At 47.2% G+C, this 19,199-nt stretch overlaps 1 protein-coding gene across 4 annotated transcripts in view; it reads left to right on the plus strand.

Moving 5' to 3' along the window:
- Window positions 1-19,199, plus strand: part of STS (steroid sulfatase) — a 193,676-nt gene that overhangs the window by 142,160 nt on the left and 32,317 nt on the right. For 3 of the 4 annotated variants that reach the window (XM_043458334.1, XM_043458336.1, XM_043458335.1), the window contains exon 10: window positions 5,235-9,102. The exons of the other annotated variant lie outside the window; for it this stretch is intronic. In XM_043458334.1, the coding sequence (XP_043314269.1) occupies window positions 5,235-5,608 (374 nt within the window). In that variant the 3' untranslated portion in view covers window positions 5,609-9,102. Of the gene's footprint in view, window positions 1-5,234; window positions 9,103-19,199 lie in introns of those variants that run through there. 4 annotated transcript variants of the gene reach the window in all.

Genomic DNA, 19,199 nt, shown 5'->3' on the forward strand with positions numbered 1-19,199 from the left:
CTTGCCTGGAGAATCCCCATGGACAGAGGAACCTGGCGGGCTACAGCCCACGGGGTCGCAAAGAGTCGGACATGACTGAGCTAGTGACACTTTCACTACTTATTACAATTCCAGACTTGTTAAAAGCTCATTTTTCCAAAACATTAGAGCCAGAACACTGTCTCCTCTTTTAAAACGTGAATCCCTTTCAGCTTTTATGTACAATGTCTTCTCTATAATTGAATAATTCTATAATTCTAATGATTCTGTAATTTAGTTGTCTCAGCGCATTGAATGGCTTAACTTGATCATCATCTGAGATCATTATTCCCATTACGTTTTAGAAGCACTCACAAAAAGCATTATTAGAATGCGGATGACTTTGATTACGTGATGATGGGAATTTTGAGCTTAAATATCCTGTTCAGCGTGTATCCAAAAAGTGTGGCTTTAAGTTTTGACTTAGCCATCCATGTTAGTATAAAGTCAATGTAATGACAACTGGATTTTATGGTCAAATGTGTCTTAAGAGACTGGTAAATGTTTTTGGCTCTGGTATTCTGGTGCAGAGTTCTGAGAAGATGAATATAAGTCTGTAAAGTAGCTGCTGCAGTTAAGTCGTCTCCAACTCTTTGTGACCCCATGGATTGTAACCCGCCAGGCTCCTCTGTCCAGGGGATTCTCCAGGCAAGGATACGGGAGTGGGTAGAAGAGAGAACGTTCTAATTAGAGCCACTTTTGTCTTAGGAATTAAACGGCATAAGCCAGGCTGAGCTGGTTTTTGTCTTCACTAATCATTCCAGTGGGTCTTGGTTGGATACCCTTCTTTATCTGAAGATCAGAAGTTAAATCTGAAAGGTCAGCTACAGCGTATTGCAGACTGAGGCTGAACTAACATCAGTTCAGTTCAGTTCAGTCGCTCAGTCGTGTCCGACTCTTTGTGACCCCATGGACTGCGGCACGCCAGGCTTCCCTGTCCTTCACCATCTCCCGAAGCTTGTTCAAACTCATGTCCATCGAGTCGGTGATGCCATCCAACCATCTCATCCTCTGTCGTCCCCTTCTCCTCCTGCCTTCAGTCTTTCCCAGCATCAGGGTCTTTTCCAATGAGTTGGCTCTTTGCTTTAGGTAGCCAAAGTGTTGGAGCTTCAGCTTCAGCAACAGTCCTTCCAATGAATGAGTAGAATAATCAGAGCAATGGAGAGCAAAGGTTAAAGGCAAAGAAACAGATGCAAGGAGGAATCGAAGTCCGCCCTTCCCTGTAACACGTTCAGTAGATGACATCAAGATTACTGAGGGGGTCAGCTCAGGGTCCCAGGGGACGGTATGGGTGGCTCACAGTTGGGGGAAACAGAGACGTCTTTGAAATGCTTCTTTTAAAGATAATTTTATTTTCTTTATTTTTTGTCTGTGCTGGGTCTTCTTTGCTGCAAGGGCTGCTCTCTTGTTTAGGTGCCCGCTTTTCTCTTGGGGAGCACAGGCTTTTGGGTGTGTGGGCCTCAGTAGCTGCAGCACGTGGCCTCAGAAGTTGCGGCTACCGGGCTTGGTTGCCCCGAGGCACGTGGGAATCTTCCCAGATCAGGGATCCAACCCGTGTCCCCGGCCTTGGCAGGTGGAGTCTTTACCACTGAGCCGCCAGGGAAGTCCTGTAATGCCTCTTGAAGCACTCCAAGGTGGCAGCTTGTAGTGGGAAACGCTGCTAAGACCTCAACCCCCAAATGACTATATTTGGCTGCTATGATACAGACCCAGAGTCCCCCACGCAGACAAAATTAATCTTGCCAAGACAAGCAGTTAAACCGCATTCATCAAGGGCCATCTACATCTGAGTGATAAATTAAGAGCCAGTGTGTGGAAGCCCTTTCAATGTTGTTGTTCGTGTTCTTTAAGAATGCTGAAGGTGGTGGGGGTGGAAAAAAGTGTCTTAAGACTTGTATTGCAGTGGTCACAGGTTGAAGACCAGCGGGAAAGCAGTGGTCTCCTTAGATTGCTGGCAGCTTTACATTCAAAGAGGGGTTCCCTTGGTGGCCCAGAAGGTAAAGAGTCTCCTGGCAGTGCGGATTGTATTCAATGAGCCAGCAAGACAATACCCCTGTTCCAAGCTCAGAACAAAGGATGTGTCCCCAGGACATGGTCTAGACCCACAAGAATCCTTGCATGAAAGGGGATGTGATTTGCAAAGCAGACTGGCATCTGTTAGGAGGGATTAAGCATCTTTAATCTGCAGAATGTTCTTCTGATGCCTCCGTGGACAGCCCAGTGGGCTTTGCATCGTCCCCCTCTTTGTTCCTGGGGACCCCGAGTGCTCATTCTCGAGGCTTGTCTGCCAGGGGACCTCGGAACTCTTTCTTGTGGCCGAGTCCCTGAAAGTGACTGTGATCACGACAGCGGTGCCTGTTCTGGGCTTTACACGCCCCTCAGAGCCCCAGGGAATCTCAGAGCACCACAGCTTATTGGAAGCTTGGAAAGTGCTGAATTCGGGATCCAGCTCAGGAGTCAGGCTGTTCTCAGTTAAATTCTATTTGCCACTTTGTCAAAGGACCAGAAGCTTTCTTTTCTTGTGAATGAAAAGAAAGAAAGTGAGTCACTTTTTTCTTTTTTAACCTGTGAAAGTGTTAGGTGCTCAGTCGTGTCCAACTCTGTGTGACCCCGTGGACTGTAGCCTGCCAGGCTCCTTTGTCCATGGGATTCTCCCAGCAAGAATACGGGAGTGGGTTGCCATTTCCTCCTCCAGGGGATCTTCCCAACCTAGAGGTTGAACCCAGGTCTCCCTCACGGCAGGCAGATTCTTTACCGTCTGCAACTGTAATAAGTCACTAACATCTTTGTGGCTTAACTATAACTCTCTTAAATTTTGGGCTTCCCTTGTGGCTCAGCTGGTAAAGAATCTGCCTGCAATGCGGGAGACCTGGCTTCGATCCCTGGGTTGGGAAGACCCCCTGGAGAAAGGAAAGGTTACCCACTCCAGTATTCTGGCCTGGAGAATTTTATGGCCTGTGTGTAGTCCATTGGGTCGCAAAGAGTCAGACACGACTGAGCGACTTTCAGTTTCTCTTAAATTTTAACACATCATTTAAACCGAATTCAAATTATTGTTCCCATCACTACGTAGAATACTTTTGTTTTTGAAAAAATGCTGCCTGTAGTTTCCCTGTGTTCTCACTGTAAAGTTTAATTCCTCTCTCTAGTCATTGGATCTCAATTGTAGCCGAGTTTAAGATTCCGTGGTGGTCAAAATATTTATCTGTGACAGAGACAGAAAACAACCCTTTTCAGAGTACACTGGAATTTTAACCATAAACAAAAGAATTTTTTTTTAACTCAACAATTTTTTAGTAGTATATGGAGAAATCCCAGATGAAATGCACCATCAAAATAAATTTGAAAAACAGGATTAAATAGACATATTAGAAATGCAAGGTGACAGTAGGTGCCTGCTTTCTGTTGAAATGACACCTTTGACTATCAGTTCTTGGTTTCCTGGTGAACAACACAACAGACCCTGAACTAAGGCTTCATATCTTATAAACCTAGGGTTTCCCAGGTGGCACAGTGGTAAAGAATCTGCCTGCCAGTGAAGGAGATGGCAAGAGATGCAGGTTCAGTCCCTGGGTCAGGAAGATCCCCTGGAGGAGGGCATTTCAACCCACTCCAGTATATTCTTGCCTAGAAAACTCTGAGGACAGTGGAGCCTGGCACGTGTAATAAAATGCATTTGAGCAGATCCACAGTGGTCTCAAGAAATTATACAGAGAATGCACAATGTATCTTTTTATAAGAAGGTTTTAAAAATCCAGATTGGGTGATATAAAGGCAGACGCCTCGATGGCATACCAAAAAAATTTTTAGAAAAGTTAGTTCTTAGTTCTACGCTTGTCCTAGCTACCTCTCTGCTCCCTGTGAGGATGCCTGAGATTTATTTACTGACTGGTCCTTAAACCTGTGTGTGTGTGTGTGTGTGTGCCCAGTCATGTCAGATCCTGTGTGACCCCATGGACTGTAGCCCACCAGGATCATCTGTCCATGAGATTCTCCAGCTGAGAATACTGGAGTGGGCTGCCATGCCCTCCTTCAGGGAATATTTATCCTTACTTACCCTCGGATATGCCTGTCTGGGGCCAGGGGGTGTTTGAGGAGAATGTGGACACCCGTGTTAATTGTCTTCCGTTGTCCATTAAATTATTTTGCATTTGAATCCGTGGGTGAGCACTCAATACATGCAATTACAAAACCACCGTTTCCATGACACAAACAGATGATCAGAGTGAATTAAGTAGGTGTGTGGTGCTTTCTAGGGGGACAGTCTCTATGGTTTTCTATTAAAAAAGCTGGAAGAATAAGGCGGAAAAGGACATTTTCAGTCTGAACCTAATTCCACTTGGTTTATACACATTAACTCTGCCACCTTTTTCTACCCAGAAGGGGTAGAAAGGAGTTTCTAGATCTCTATCAGAGCCAGCTCTCAGAAGCTCATAGCATCGTAGGATAAACAGTAAATCAATCATTTCACAATTATTTGTTTGTGAATCAATTTTTTTTTCCTGAAATTTTAATATTGGCTATTTAGTCATTGGAAGAGACCCTGATGCTGGGAAAGATTGAGGGCAGGAGAAGGGGGTGACAGAGGATGAGATGCTTGGATGGCATCACCGACTCAATGGACAGGAGTTTGAGCAAGCTCGGGGAGTTGGTGATGGACAGAGAGGCCTGGTGTGCTGCAGTCCGTGGGGTCGCAAAGAGTCAGACACGCCCAAGCGACTGAAGAACAGCAACAAATGGAACACAGAACTTACGTTTTTTAAACTTTTTAATTTTATTTATTTCTGGCTGCCCTGGGTCTTTGTTGCTGTGCGGGGGCTTTCTCTAGTGGGCTGTGTGGGTTTCTCATTGCGGGGGCCTCTCTCATTGTGGGCTCTTGGGCCCACGGCTTCAGTGGTTGCAGCTTTGGGGCTCCCCCTAGAGGCGAGGTCCAAAAAAAATCAGTTTTTGCATTTTAACAGCTATTGCCTAATCAAGCTTTGTCTTCTCCTCCTTGGCAGTTAGATAACAATGCATGTTTTCTTGCTTTTTCTTTGTTCCTTTTAGCTATGATGCTTACTCTTTTTTGAGTCTTAAGTGTGATAAATCCAGTCCATCCGTAACTGAGTCTCTGCCTTCTTGAAGCGGAAGGGTGGTTTTCCGGTGCACGCTGTCTTTGGGGTGACTCTGATGACCCTGTCCCCACCATAGCCGCTTCTGTGCTTGTCCCTTCACAGGCACGTCCATCTGGAAAGCCTTTTTCTTCACCCCCAAGTTCTTCCCCGAGGGCTCCAACGGATGCTTTCACACCCAGGTGTGTTTATGCAGCGGGGAGTATGTCACCTACCACGACCCACCCCTGCTGTTTGAGATTTCCAGAGACCCCCGGGAGAGACACCCGTTAACCCCGGCGTCGGAGCCGCGGTTCCAGGAGATCCTGGCGGCCATGCAGGAGGCAGTGGCCCGCCACGTCCAGACCCTGCAGGACGTCCCCAACCAGCTGTCCCTGGGGAACGTGATCTGGAAGCCGTGGCTGCAGCTCTGCTGCTCGTCATCAGGGCTGTCCTGCAAGTGCGACCGGGAGAAGCAGGACGGGAGACGGAGACCATAGCCGTTATCGCAGCGTCTGGGGGTGCGTGGGGTGGGGAGGGGGCGCCCCGCCAGCAGCATCAGGGATGAGCGCCCAGGATCGACACTGGGGGAATGAAGCCCTGGCTGCCTCCCTCCTTCCCACACACCTGGATGCTCCCTCAAGACCCCCCTCCACACACACACACACACACACACCTGTCCCCCCGGGGTGGGGGGGGAGGAAATCAACGTTTGCAATAAACAGAGACATGCATGTTAGTTACGTCTTCCGAGGCCAACTGTTCACGTGGACGGACGAATGGGCAGTGAGTGTCCAACGTCTGTGCGGCTGGAGGGCAGGAAGGGGCACAGATGAGCTGCTGGCCTCTCAGACAGCGTGACCTACGGCTGGAGGCGGCGCTTACTCCACAGATGACTTGATGCCCTGGCCACCAGGGTTTCCCCTAGAGAGCCTCGCATGAGAGCCAACCAAATGTTAAGTGTTTACTGAACTCTAACATGGGCCACTTTTTTACCCTGAGTAAAAGGGCATCTTGCCCAATCACGGATGATGGTTAAGTTGCCGTCTTCTGGTGACTGAAAGGCGATTACCGTCAGTGTTACTTGCAAATACGTATGAAGTACTCTTCATGCGATCCATGTTTGTGCATGGATATGTGTCTTTCTTCGAGAAGTCTGCAATATTTAGAAGCTTATCAGTGTTGAAGGAGAGGCAACAGAGGCTCACAGATGTGGTTAGTGTGAGTGCATTTTGGTGAGCTCTGTCAGGGAAGGTCGAGGCTGAGACACACCTCTCCGGTCCGTATGTCTCCAGCCCGTCATTTGTAGCACGCTGTTTGGCTTCTGCTGTCCCTTGGGTGAACGGCGTTTCTGAACTAAAAGTCCTACTTCAGTGATTCTGCAGTCCAAGAAATCCCCTCTAACAGAATTCAGAATTATTGCTGTGTGAGATTATGCTATTTCACACGGGTGGGGGGTTTGGGGTGGCGGAGACACAAGCTATGAGACATAAGCAGTCCATGACCCATGCCCACAAAGACACGAGCCATCAGATATAAGCGGTCCACGACCCGTGCCCATTAAGACACAAGCCATCAGACATAAGCAATCCATGACCCACACCCGTGGAGACAGAAGCAATCAGACATAAGCAGTCCACGACCCATACCCATGGAGACACAAGCTATCAGACATGAGCAGTCCATGACCCATACCCACGAAGGCACTAGCAATCAGACATAAGCAGTCCACGACCCATACCCATGGAGACACAAGCTATCAGACATGAGCAGTCCATGACCCATACCCACGAAGGCACTAGCAATCAGACATAAGCAGTCCACGACCCATACCCATGGAGACACAAGCTATCAGACATGAGCAGTCCATGACCCATACCCACGAAGGCACTAGCAATCAGACATAAGCAGTCCACGACCCATACCCATGGAGACACAAGCTATCAGACATGAGCAGTCCATGACCCATACCCACGAAGGCACTAGCAATCAGACATAAGCAGTCCACGACCCATACCCATGGAGACACAAGCTATCAGACATGAGCAGTCCATGACCCATACCCACGAAGGCACTAGCAATCAGACATAAGCAGTCCATGACCCATACCCATGGAGACACTAGCAAACAGACATAAGCAATCCATGACCCATACCCATGAAGACACTAGCAAACAGACATAAGCAATCCATGACCCATACCCATGGAGACACTAGCAATCAGACATGAGCAGTCCACGACCCATACCCATGAAGCCACGAGCAGTCAGACATAAGGAGTCCATGACCCATGCCCGTGAAGACACGAATAATCAGACATAAGCAGTCCACGACCCATACCCACAAAGACACTAGCAAACAGACATAAGCAATCCATGACCCACACCCGTGGAGACACAAGCTATCAGACATGAGCAGTCCACGACCCATACCCACGAAGACACTACCCATGAAGACATACCCACGAAGACATAAGTGCTATCAGACATAAGCAGTCCACGACCCATACCCATGAAGACACTACCCATGAAGACATACCCACGAAGACATAAGTGCTATCAGACATAAGCAGTCCACGACCCATACCCATGAAGAGACTAGCAAACAGACATAAGCAATCCATGACCCATACCCATGGAGACACTAGCAATCAGACATGAGCAGTCCACGACCCATACCCATGAAGCCACGAGCAGTCAGACATAAGGAGTCCATGACCCATGCCCGTGAAGACACGAATAATCAGACATGAGCAGTCCACCACCCATACCCACAAGACACAAGCCATCAGATATAAGCACTCCATGACCCATACCATGAAGAGACTAGCAATCAGACATGAGCAGTCCACCACCCATACCCATGAAGACACAAGCCATCAGATATAAGCAGTCCATGACCCATACCCATTGAAGACACAAGCAATCAGACATAAGCAGTCCATGGCCCACACCCATGAAGAGACTAGCAATCAGACATAATAAATCCATGACTCATACCCACAAAGACACTACCCACGAAGATACCCACGAAGACATAAGTGCTATCAGACATAAGCACTCCACGACCCATACCCATGAAGAGACTAGCAATCAGACATGAGCAGTCCACCACCCATACCCACAAGACACAAGCAATCAGACATGAGCAGTCCACGGCCCACAACCCATGACATCTTGAGCTCTTGCACACCTACCCGTGACATCTCGATGCCGAATTTCATGACGAGAGAATGGTGGTCCATGCCCATCCTTGGGTTTTGTTGGCCTGACCCTGCGGGTAAGCAGTATCTGTGCCTCAAGTCGGTCGCGACATGCACGCTTCCGTTTGAATTCCATTTCCTGCGACCTCAAGAATGCAGGGAGGAGGCCTCACGGGGTCACGGAGGAGACTGGGAGACAGGGGGCACAGCTGGAGAGAGCTCCCAAGTCTGGAGCACCAGGTCCTTCTGGGCAAAGAGTTCCCCTGAGTGGAGAATACCTAGGTGACCTTCAGACAGTATAGGCGCTCCAGCGACGTGATGTGGATTCGTTCACTCATCTGTACACGGGAGCTGTGGTCCAACGGCCTCTTTCATCTCTGTAGCGAACATGTCTCAGCGTCTCTCTGCTCTTGGCTCAGGGGTTTTCTCGATCCCACGGGAGTGCGGGTCAGTGGAATACTCTGCACCCCCCACCCCCGGACGCATGGACCCTGCTGTCCGGGCACTTTGGAGAAAAATGTGTGTAAGCGCATCTCAGGCTCTCTGACAGTCTTTGTCTGCCTTCGGGCCTTTGTCCCCGCTGAACAGCGTCTAAGCTCCGACAGCATCTCCCGAGCTCCTCCTTACGGTCTGCTATTTCAGAATTTTTTTTTAAATTAGTTAATTTATTTCAGTTGGAGGATAATGACTTCACCATATTGTGGTGGTTTTTGCAATACATCCCGATGAATCAGCCACGGGTGACCATGTATCCCCCATCCCGAACCCCCCTCCCACTTCCCTCCTCACCCCATCCCTCTGGGTTGTCCCAGAGTACCGGCTTTGAGTGCCCTGCTTCATGCATCGAACTTGCCCTGGTCCTCTGTTTCACATATGGTAATATACATGTTTCAGCGCTGCCCTCGCAAACCATCCCACCCTCCCCTTCTCCCAGAGTCCAAAAGTCTGTTCTTTACATCTGTGTCTCCTTTGCTGCCCTGCATGTAGGCTCATCGATACCATCTTTCTAAGTCCCATATAAATGCGTTCATGTACAGTCTTTGTCTTTCTCTTTCTGACTTACTTCACTTGGTACATATACACAGCGGAATATTACTCACCTATAAAAAAGGAATGCATTTCCGTGAGTTCTAATGAGGTGGATGAACCAGGAGCCTGTTATTTCAGATTGCAAATCTTTCTTCATCTTAAAGAAAGACAAATGATTCCTTCCGCCTCCCTGGGAATGGTTCAGAGTTGGAAAGCAAGCAGGGTTCTTAATTCAGATTTCTCATTCCAGTAATTTGCCAAAAGCATGTCATGTTGTTTTAGGCAATACTCTCATGACAGAATGCATGAGCATGTTACTAGTGTGTTAGAATTATTGCGGTTATCACGCAAAACATATCTAAAGCCACTGGCACCAACTTACGTGTTAAGACGATCATATTTGCTTAGACTTGGACACGGTCAATGCACATGGATACAAGACATTTTATGATGTCAGAACATTGTGTTTGAGGCTGAAATCAGTGGAAGGACTTTTACAGATGTTGTTAACACACAGCTTTGTATAGCATTGATTGTTTAATCTGTACACCGGTAACAGCCAACAAAGGATACATCTACCTCCAGGTTCACAATGAGCTTTTAAGTATTTGCCTCAAAATAACTTACATCTCCATTATGTTTCAGTGTATTTGAAAAATCCGGTTTCTTTGTAATAATCATAATTACCACTTAGCACCTGAAAGTTTGGCTTGGAATGCACAACAGGAAATTTGTATTCCCACTGGTGTGATCTCTTGTATGTCCTGTTCTTTGTGGGTTTGGAAGCTTTCAACAAATTCTTTCCGAAAAAAAAATATATATTTCTAGCATTTCACAGACGTTAAAAGCTTAAGCTAACAGTGACCTGTTGACAGGCATGATTTGACAGCATCATAAACGCTGCATGAAAAGCACAATCATGACCGATGTATCAGAGGTGATGAAGGCTTCAGGAAGGGGAACACATGTCAGGAGGCCCTAAAGGACATCCACGGAAGAAACAGGCAAAGTATTTGTCACGTGTCTGAACAATGCGATCTGTGATGTGATCGCATCTATGAAGGTTTCCCAGAACCTCATTGTCATGTTAACTTGGAATGAAAATAAACTTTTCCTTGGCAATTAAAAATTCTCTCCTGCTTGGTTTTCCATGGGGCTCAGTTCAGCAAGCGTGCGGAGTGTTCGGCTGGTCAAGAGTCTGCCTAAATGAGGGAGACCCGGGTTCCATTCCAGGGTCGGGAAGATTCCCCTGGAGAAGGAAATAGCAACCCACTCCAGTGTTCTTGCCTGGAGAATCCCATGGACAGAGGAGCCTGGCGGGGTGTTTACTATGTTTGACGTTAAGTAATGGGGAATGGGGTTTCAGTTTGGTAAATCTTTATGGAATGTCAGAGGCTCCGGGGAGGGGTGGATGAGAAATAAGGTAGCCCCTGACTTCCATGATGAGAGGGTAGTGTGGACGCCCTGGCCATCTCTTGGGTTCCAAGGCCACGTCACGCTTGCGTATTGCTACAGCTGCTGGTCAATTTCCAATGAAAGGCTTGTAGTAAATTCAATGGGATCACAGCCACTATGCCTGGCATGTTATAAGTCCTAAGAAAGAGTTAGCTATCTTTAGGCCCTTGCTTATATTTATCTGCAAGTGTTTTTTATTACAAGAAAATATTTGGTTGTAGAAAAATACAGCATACACACAAGCAAAGAGAAAGAATCACTTTTAACCTGACCGTCAAGCAGAAAATACCACAGGTATTTTTTGAGTGTATCTTTAAGACTTTATACCCACAATCACTGGACTTCCCTGGGGCTTAGACGGTAAAAGCGTCTGCCTACAATGAGGGAGACCTGGGTTCAATCCCTGGGTCCGGAAGATCCCCCTGGAGGGGGAAAATGGCAACCCACTCCAGTACTCTTGCCTGGAAAATCCCATGGACAGACAGAGAAGCCTGGTAGGCTACAGTCCATGGGGTCGCAGAGAGTCGGACACGACTGAGCAACTTCACTTTCACTTTCTTTCACTTTCATACACACATTACACATGCACACAGATGTATGTTACAAAAATGAATTATAGCCTGTTGTATTATAATTTTTTTCATGTAACTGCATTGTAACCATCTCCATGATACCAAGAATATATTCAGTCCATGGTTTTGATTGATTTCATAATAAAAAAAATTTTCAATGAATATGTTTTTATAAATACGAACTTTGAGTTGCCTGTTGAAATTGATGTTGTCTAAATGTAACACAGGGTGCAAGATTCAGTCACACACAAAGCCATGGCGTTTGCTTGGGTGGGTGGGACCCCTCTGTAACTGTGCTTGAAGCAGAAACTGTCTCAGGTACGGCGTCATCGCGAGACTGGTTATCGGGCAAGAAGATTTTCTCCACTTTCTTTTATCTTCGGGGCCACTGAGGCACTCAGGCCCGGCCAGCACGTTTCCCACAGCGTGCTCTATTTGTAGCTACTGAATGCAGAACATCCAGGTAAGGATTCTGAGATGGTCCTGAGGGGGAGGTGATTCGATGATGGTGATGAAACAGCCTGGATCGCCTGAGTCACCACCTGGGGCAGCTCTGGAGAAACCTTGGTTTCCCCCATCAACAGAAGACAGACGTGAACAAGATCTAATCTTCTCTGGGGACCTCCCTGGGTGGGCCAGTGGCCAAGTCTCCGAGTTCCCAATGCAGGGGGCCTGGGTTTGATCCCTGCTCCGGAAACTAGAATCCGACATGCTTCAGCTAAACAATCCAGCATCGCCACAATGAAGACGGACGATCCCACACACTGCCACTAGGACCCAGTGCAGCCAAATAACCAACGTTTTTTTTTTTTTTTAAAGATCTGCCTTTTTTATTTTGAAGACACTGAGATTTGGAGGTCGTCAGTGTAACAGCAGCTGTAGTTCCTCGTCTCAACTAATAAACTAGCTTGGCTTCCCTGGTGGCACAGCTGGTATAGAATCTGCCTGCAATGCGGGAGACCTGGGTTCGATCCCTGGGTCGGGAAGACACCCTGGAGGAGGGCATGGCAACCCGCTCCAGTGTTCTGGCCTGGAGAATCCCATAGACAGAGGAGCCCGGCAGGCACAGTTCATGGGATCTCAGAGACTCGGTCACAACTGAGCGACTGAGCATGCCTGCATGGCCACATTATATCAACCTGACACTTTTTTGAAAACGTGGATTGCAGAAAGACTTTTATTTTCCAATTTACTCGTATTGCTTTGAATAGAAGCCTGTGCATGAATTTTTCTTTTTGATTTTGACTTCATGATGGGAATGATGCTCTACATGAGATCTGCTCTCCTAGATTTTGCAGGAGAGGATACAATCTTGTTAACCACAGGCAGAGAGTTGTACAGGGGATGGCTAGAATTTATTCGTTTTGCACAACTGAAACTTTGTATCTGTTGTTGGAAACTCCCCCTTCTCCTCACCCCTCCAACAGTTCAGTTCAGTTCAGTCCAGTTGCTCAGTCCTGACCGACTCTTTGCGACCCCATGGACTGCAGCACTCCAGACCTCCCTGTCCATCACCAACTCCTGGAGCTTGCTCAAACTCGTGAACCCTTGGCAAACCGTAATTCTGCTCTCTGCCTCTGCGCGCTTCCTCATACACGTGGGACCACGCAGTGTCTGTCCTGCTGTGACTTAGTTCACTTAGCATCTGCCCCCACTAAGATCCATCTATGTTGTTGTTGACCTCAAGAGTTCCCTCATTTTTAAAGTTCAAGTGTGTCTATTATTTTTTTTTAAAGGCAACTAGTCTTGGCAATGTTATCAAGATATTGCAACCCTCTACACTGTTGGTGGGAATGCAAAGTGATGTAACTGCTATGAAAAACAGTGTGGGTGTGTGATCAGTCGCTTTTCGTTGTGTCTGACTCTTTGTGGTTCCATGGACTGTAGCCCGCCAGGCTCCTCTATCCGTGGGATTCTCCAGGCGAGCATACTGGAGTGGGATCTCCTCCAGGGGATCTTTCCAACCCAGGGATGGAATCTGAGTCTCCTGGATCTCCTGATCCTGACCCGGGGATGGAACTCAAGTCTCCTGCATCTCCTGAATTGCAGGTGGATTCTTTACGGCTGAGCCACCAGGGAAGCCCCCCAAAACATTATGGAGGCTCCTCAAGACATTAAAAATAGAAGTACCATATGATCCAGCCGTCTCCCTCCTGGGGGATTTTGCCCCAAAATTGAAATCAGGATCTCAAAGAGATACCTGCACAACCGTATTCATTGCAACGTTATTGATAGTATAAGCTGATGTAGACAGAATCTTCAATGTCACTGACAGATGAATGGACAAGGATGTATGGAATATGCCTTAATTCTTTAAAGGCTTTCAACCCTTAGAAGGTGGGAGTTCAGTTCAGTCGCTCAGTTGTGTCCAACTCTTTGCGACCCCAAAGAAGGTGGGAAAGAGAAACTTAAAAATTCACTGCGCGTTACCACCACCTGCCTACGGCCCAGAACGGAGGACTGATTCTGCAACTACTGTCTCAGTGAGTGAGAAACACAGTTGGCTTCTTTACACAGCTGACAATTGGATGATGAATTAAACATCGAGATTCTTTCTCGTGGTGGAATATGACATTTAGCTTCATTGATTACAGGAAGATAGCAGATTTCAAAAGATATTATCTATGCCTAGGAGAGATGCTGTTTCTAATAGCAAAATCTTCTAATGGGTATATTTTATTTAAAGAGATTCACTTTACTTCAGAATGGTGTCCCATCTCTTGTCAAATATCCTTTGCTTCTCCCTGGATGTGTGTCTCAGTCGCTCAGATGTGTCCAATTCTTTGTGACCCCGTGGACTGTAGCCTGTCAAGCTCCTATGCCCGTGGAATTTTCCAGGCAGAATACTGGAGTGGGTTTGCCATTTCCTACTCCATAATGAATACGTTTTTAAAAGGCTTTTTTTTTTAAAACTTTCTATGGAGGTGTAGCCAGTTGACAATGTTGTGATAGTTTGGGGTGAACCAAAGGGACTCGGCCATTGTTTATAAAAGACTCTAGTTAGCAGAATGTTCAGATTTGGTCCTGTCCACAGTGTTCATAGGACATTTGATTCGTGCCAACAGTTTCTCTTTAAATTTTCTGCTTTTATTTTTGGCCGTGCAGGGTCTTCGCGGCTGCCTGCAGCCTGGCCCTGGTTGCCGAGGTTGGGGGCGACTCTCTCGTTGTGGCGTGGAAGCTTCTTATTGCACCGCCTTCTCTCATGGTGGGGCGCCAGCTGGAGCCGCACACGGACCTCAGGAATTGTGGCCCCACGGGCTTGGCTGCTGCGCAGGATATGGGATCTTCCTGGACCAGGGATTGAACCCGTGTCCCCTGCAAACTGGCAGGTGAATTCTTAACCGCTGGACCACCAGGGCAGCCCTCAAAAGGTCCTTGATGATTGGTTATATATTTAGTCCTTTTCAAAATGCCCGTGGAGGCTTCTCAGTCTACACCAAAAGGTCCTTGATGTTTCGTCCCATCCAAAATCGTTTAGCGTGGACCACACCTGCTTGTGGACATTTTCAATAGGACCGAATTTCAAGAACTTTTTGGTGTGGACCAGACGTCTTCTGGACCAAATGTCTTCTGGACCAAAGGTCCGATGAAAGTTTTAGACAGGACCAGGTGTCCTGCAGGGAATATTGTTTTTTTAATTCCCTGCAAACCTTATCACTTTCGAAACGCCTTCAAAAATATTTCCCATGCCTATGTGAAAGAGTCCAGTGAATGTCATATTTTAGTTTTTGTTGATCAGATTTTTGTCCTTTGAAAAAAGATCAAAAGATGATGTAATGTTTTTGCGACAACTTCTTTCAGCAACCTTTGAAATAGTGCCATGTAGCTTGTGTTTAATATATCCAATTAAGCCACGAGATGCCTGTTTCCTGTGCTTTCCTTTAAAAGTCAGCCTCGAAAACATTCAGTTTACGCAAAGCATCAGTTCCGTGTTAAAATCTGAGGAGCATTTCTGCAGCCAGACTGGAAAGCGGCGTCGTGTAGTGCCTCTCAGCAAAGGTGACAAGTGCCATATGGAAAGGTTGGGAGAAGTTAAGAGTCTCAGATAATTCCGAAAAGGGCACTCGTGGCATTTCATCAAAAGCCTCGGGTCGGCGGCTGCTGAGAGAGAGAGTCATCAGACAGCTCATCCATTAGAGCTTGTATCAGGGAGACGTGTTCCCAGCTGTACCATCAGAAGCAGAGATAAGTGAGTTTCCACAGCATATTTCGTCGCCCTGAAGGTGAAGTGGGAAAAGTCCCAGGAGCCCACGCGTTGCTCTGTTAAGCTGGCCTGTGGAACAATGTTTGGTTCGACTCCTTCATCCCAGGCCTGATTCCGAGTGCTTCTGTGGGCTCATGGACTTGGAATCTTCACGACGTCTCCATCAGGGGCTTCCCAGCTGGTGCTGGTGGTAAAGAAGCCACCTGCAATTCAGGAGACACGAGTTCGATCCCAGGTTCCAGAAGATCCCCTGGAGAAGGGAATGGCAACCCACTCCAGTATTCTTGCCTGGAGAATCCCATGGACAGAGGAGCCTGGTGGGCTACAGTTCATGGGGTTGCAAAGAGTCGGACATGACTGACTCAGCACGCACACACGCACATCTCTATCAGATGTTATGATTGTCTTGTTACAGAAGAGGAAACGTACAAAAAGCAGGATGTAGATAGGCTGTATACTCAGATTTATGCCATGATGTTTTCGTTGTAAAAAGTAAATGAACAGATTTTCACCGTCTCCATGTATGACTGTGTGTGCTGCCTACTGCATAACTCCAGGGGTGACATGCACACGCCGCCATAGGAAGCATTGTTTCCTGTTTGTTCAGTGCGCAACCCGAGCCACCATACATGGCAGCCTTGGTTAGCCTGTGGTGTAGAAGGAGCTGGATACGTAAGTCATCGCTAGAACTTGTTATTTTGATTGGCCTGACAATGAGGACTGGAGAGCATTGCGTGAATTCAAGCCAGGCGTCGAATCCATGAGCTAGCATAGAGACCCGAGTCACTTCCGGAGTGAAGGAAATGGTGTGAGGGTCCTGCTCATTAACACAGAGATCAGACCGGTGGAGCTGGTTTATTGCATTCAAGGAAATAGGCATGTGGTTTTGTGTGTGTGCATTTATTGCGATACAACCAGAACTGTGATGATTTCTAAAGACCTGTGGCTTGATCCATGGTCGTCAGACGTAGTGACCTTGTGTGTTGGAAGAAATGGCCCTTGTTAGTTGAGACCTGCAGGGTCTGTTGCTAGCATAGAAATTTCCAGCACCTCAGATAGAGGTTGGGCCACTGGGTGAAGATGACACCAAATGGAGCCTCAGAGGACCCATGGTGACCATCTAGGGTGAAGGTGTTAGTCACTCACTCGTGTCCGACTCTTTGCGACCCCGTGGACTGTAGCCCGCCAGGCTCCTCTGTCCACACGGGATTCTGCAGGCAAGAAGACTGCCGTGGGTTGCCATTTCCTTCTCCAGGGGATCTTCCCAACCCAGGGCTCGAACCTAGGTCTCCTGCATTGGCAGGTGTGTTTGCTACCATCTGAGCCCCCAGGGAAGCCCGTCTAGGGTGAGCCAGGAATAATCCTTTTGTTCCTTGAGTGCCCGAGGGTTTAAAAGTCACCACTGCCTCTTTAAATATGTTCTTTTTGACTAACTCATGTCACCCCTCTGTTTCTGCAAAGGAATAATGATTACATTTTCCTAAATACTTCATCTCTCATTTCTTTTTTCCCCCCTTAGAGATTATGTCCTAGGGAATCTTGGGACATTTTGGACACTGGAATAGTTGAGGCTTACGCAGGCTTAGAAAGATATTTTAGGTCATTAGAGGAGAGGAAAAACGAGAATGGCTTTGGGCCAGGAGGACAAAACAAACAAATTTTTAAAAAGCACAAAAATTAACATTTAGGTTGGCTGTATCTTCAGAAATGTACACATTTCCTAATCTTTCCTGCATGGGCATCATGGAGGTAAAAAAAAAAAAATCACTGGGTAACGTGTTACATCACATGGAAACTTGGCAAGGATTGTACAAGTTCAGTGTCTCTGCTTTAATGATAATAACAAACCCTACACTGGGTGCCCTTTTCAATGTGTTCAAAATGTTTAACCTTCTTTAATTGTATGTTAAAATTTTTTGACACTGTGTTTAAAGTAAAAAGAACACGTAGTCAAAACAGTGATATTTATTTGCATCCTACTATTATTAGTTTAAATGCCAGTAAACCCCCTTCTGACCTTTTCTCCTTTGTATTGTCTGCCCTTTTTATTTTCAGCCCAAGACTGTTCAGTGAATTCTGGTGCAAAAAATAAATAAAAATTATATAATGGTATTGTTTTCCCATGGCGATGTTTTAAAGGGCAACTCGTGTTAGGAAAAAAAAAAATTATTTAAAGCCATAGTGTTCAATTTCCATCACAGCAATGGTAGAGGTTTTCCGGGACTATAAATGGTTCTGCCTGTGTATAGTAGCTTAAATTCAACAAGGATGACAGTTCGAAGAGAACGGCCAAGCGGAAATGAGACAGTGACTTAACGTCTTCCAGCGGGAGAGGGAGTGGAAAGCGACAGGAAGATTATTGCTGGATGTTGAAGCAAAGCTTCATCATCCCCACTTCTGTTTATGGCGCGTTCCCCTTAAAAGATGATAAACTCGAGGTTGGAGGACCAAAGTCGCCATGGGTCGCAGCGTGGCAATTACCCCGTAATTGTCCGTCTTCGGTGACCCTAGAGAATGCAGGAGAAAGCGCTTGATGAATGCGCCTACCCACACAAGTGTTTCACGCCGGGGCAGACAGAGCAGCCAGAATCTCTGCCCATCACCCCTCAGTGTCTCCTACATCTGGAACGTGCAGGGGGTCCAGCGTCACATCATCACTTACCTTGCTCTAAAAATACATACGTCTCTGCAGAAGATGGCCTCTGTGTGTCTCCGCGGCCCGGTTATTTCCTAGAAATGCAAGACATCCCTTCTGAAGATGTGGTGATTTTTCCTAGGAAGTGACAGGGCCTTTGGATTATCTTTTTTATGAGATCCAGCCACCACAAGCAGGAGTCCTAACAGCTGGAAGGCAAGCTGCCCTTTCTAGAAATTGATGGCCGTGACAAAACCGGGCTTGCTAGCAGCCCTGGAGGCTGTGGTGGCCTTCCCTGATGGCTCAGATGGTAAAGAATCTGCCTGCAATGTGGGAGACGCGGGTTCGATCCCTGAGTTGGGAAGATCCCCTGGAGAAGGGAATGGCAACCCACTCCAGTATTCTTGGGCTTCCCTTCTGGCTCGGCTGGTAAAGACTCCACCTGCAATGCGGGAGGCCTGGGCTCAGGCCCTGGGTCAGGAAGATCCCCTGGAGGAAGAAATGGCAACCCACTCCAGTATTCTTGCCTGGAGAATTCCGTGGACAGCAGAGCCTATTGGGCTATCTGTGGGGTCCCAAAGACTTGGACATGACTGAGCAACTAACACTTTTTCACTTTGGCAGCTCTTTTAACGCCCACTCTGGGAGCGCCATATATACTTGGCATTGCCCGTCCAATTTGAAACATTCCACAGTAGCATGGAGCAAGCCCTGTCCTCCTGTGTCCATCTAGACTGATCTCCCTGGCTGGGTTTCTCATTTCTCCGTTTTGGAGCGTAACCACAGACATTTGTAGCTCAGCTGGTAAAGAATCTGCCTGCAATTCAGGAGACCTGGGTTTGATCCCGGGGCTGGGAAGATCCCCTGGAGAAGGGAAAGGCTACCCACTCCAGTATTCTGGCCTGGAGAATTCCATGGACTATACAGTCCATGGGGTCACAAAGAGTCAGACAGGACTGAGTGACTTTCACTCTAACTTTTCACTTTCATGGAAG

This window comes from Cervus canadensis, chromosome X (genome assembly GCF_019320065.1).
Source record: "Cervus canadensis isolate Bull #8, Minnesota chromosome X, ASM1932006v1, whole genome shotgun sequence".
Classification (NCBI taxonomy): Eukaryota; Metazoa; Chordata; class Mammalia; order Artiodactyla; family Cervidae; genus Cervus; species Cervus canadensis.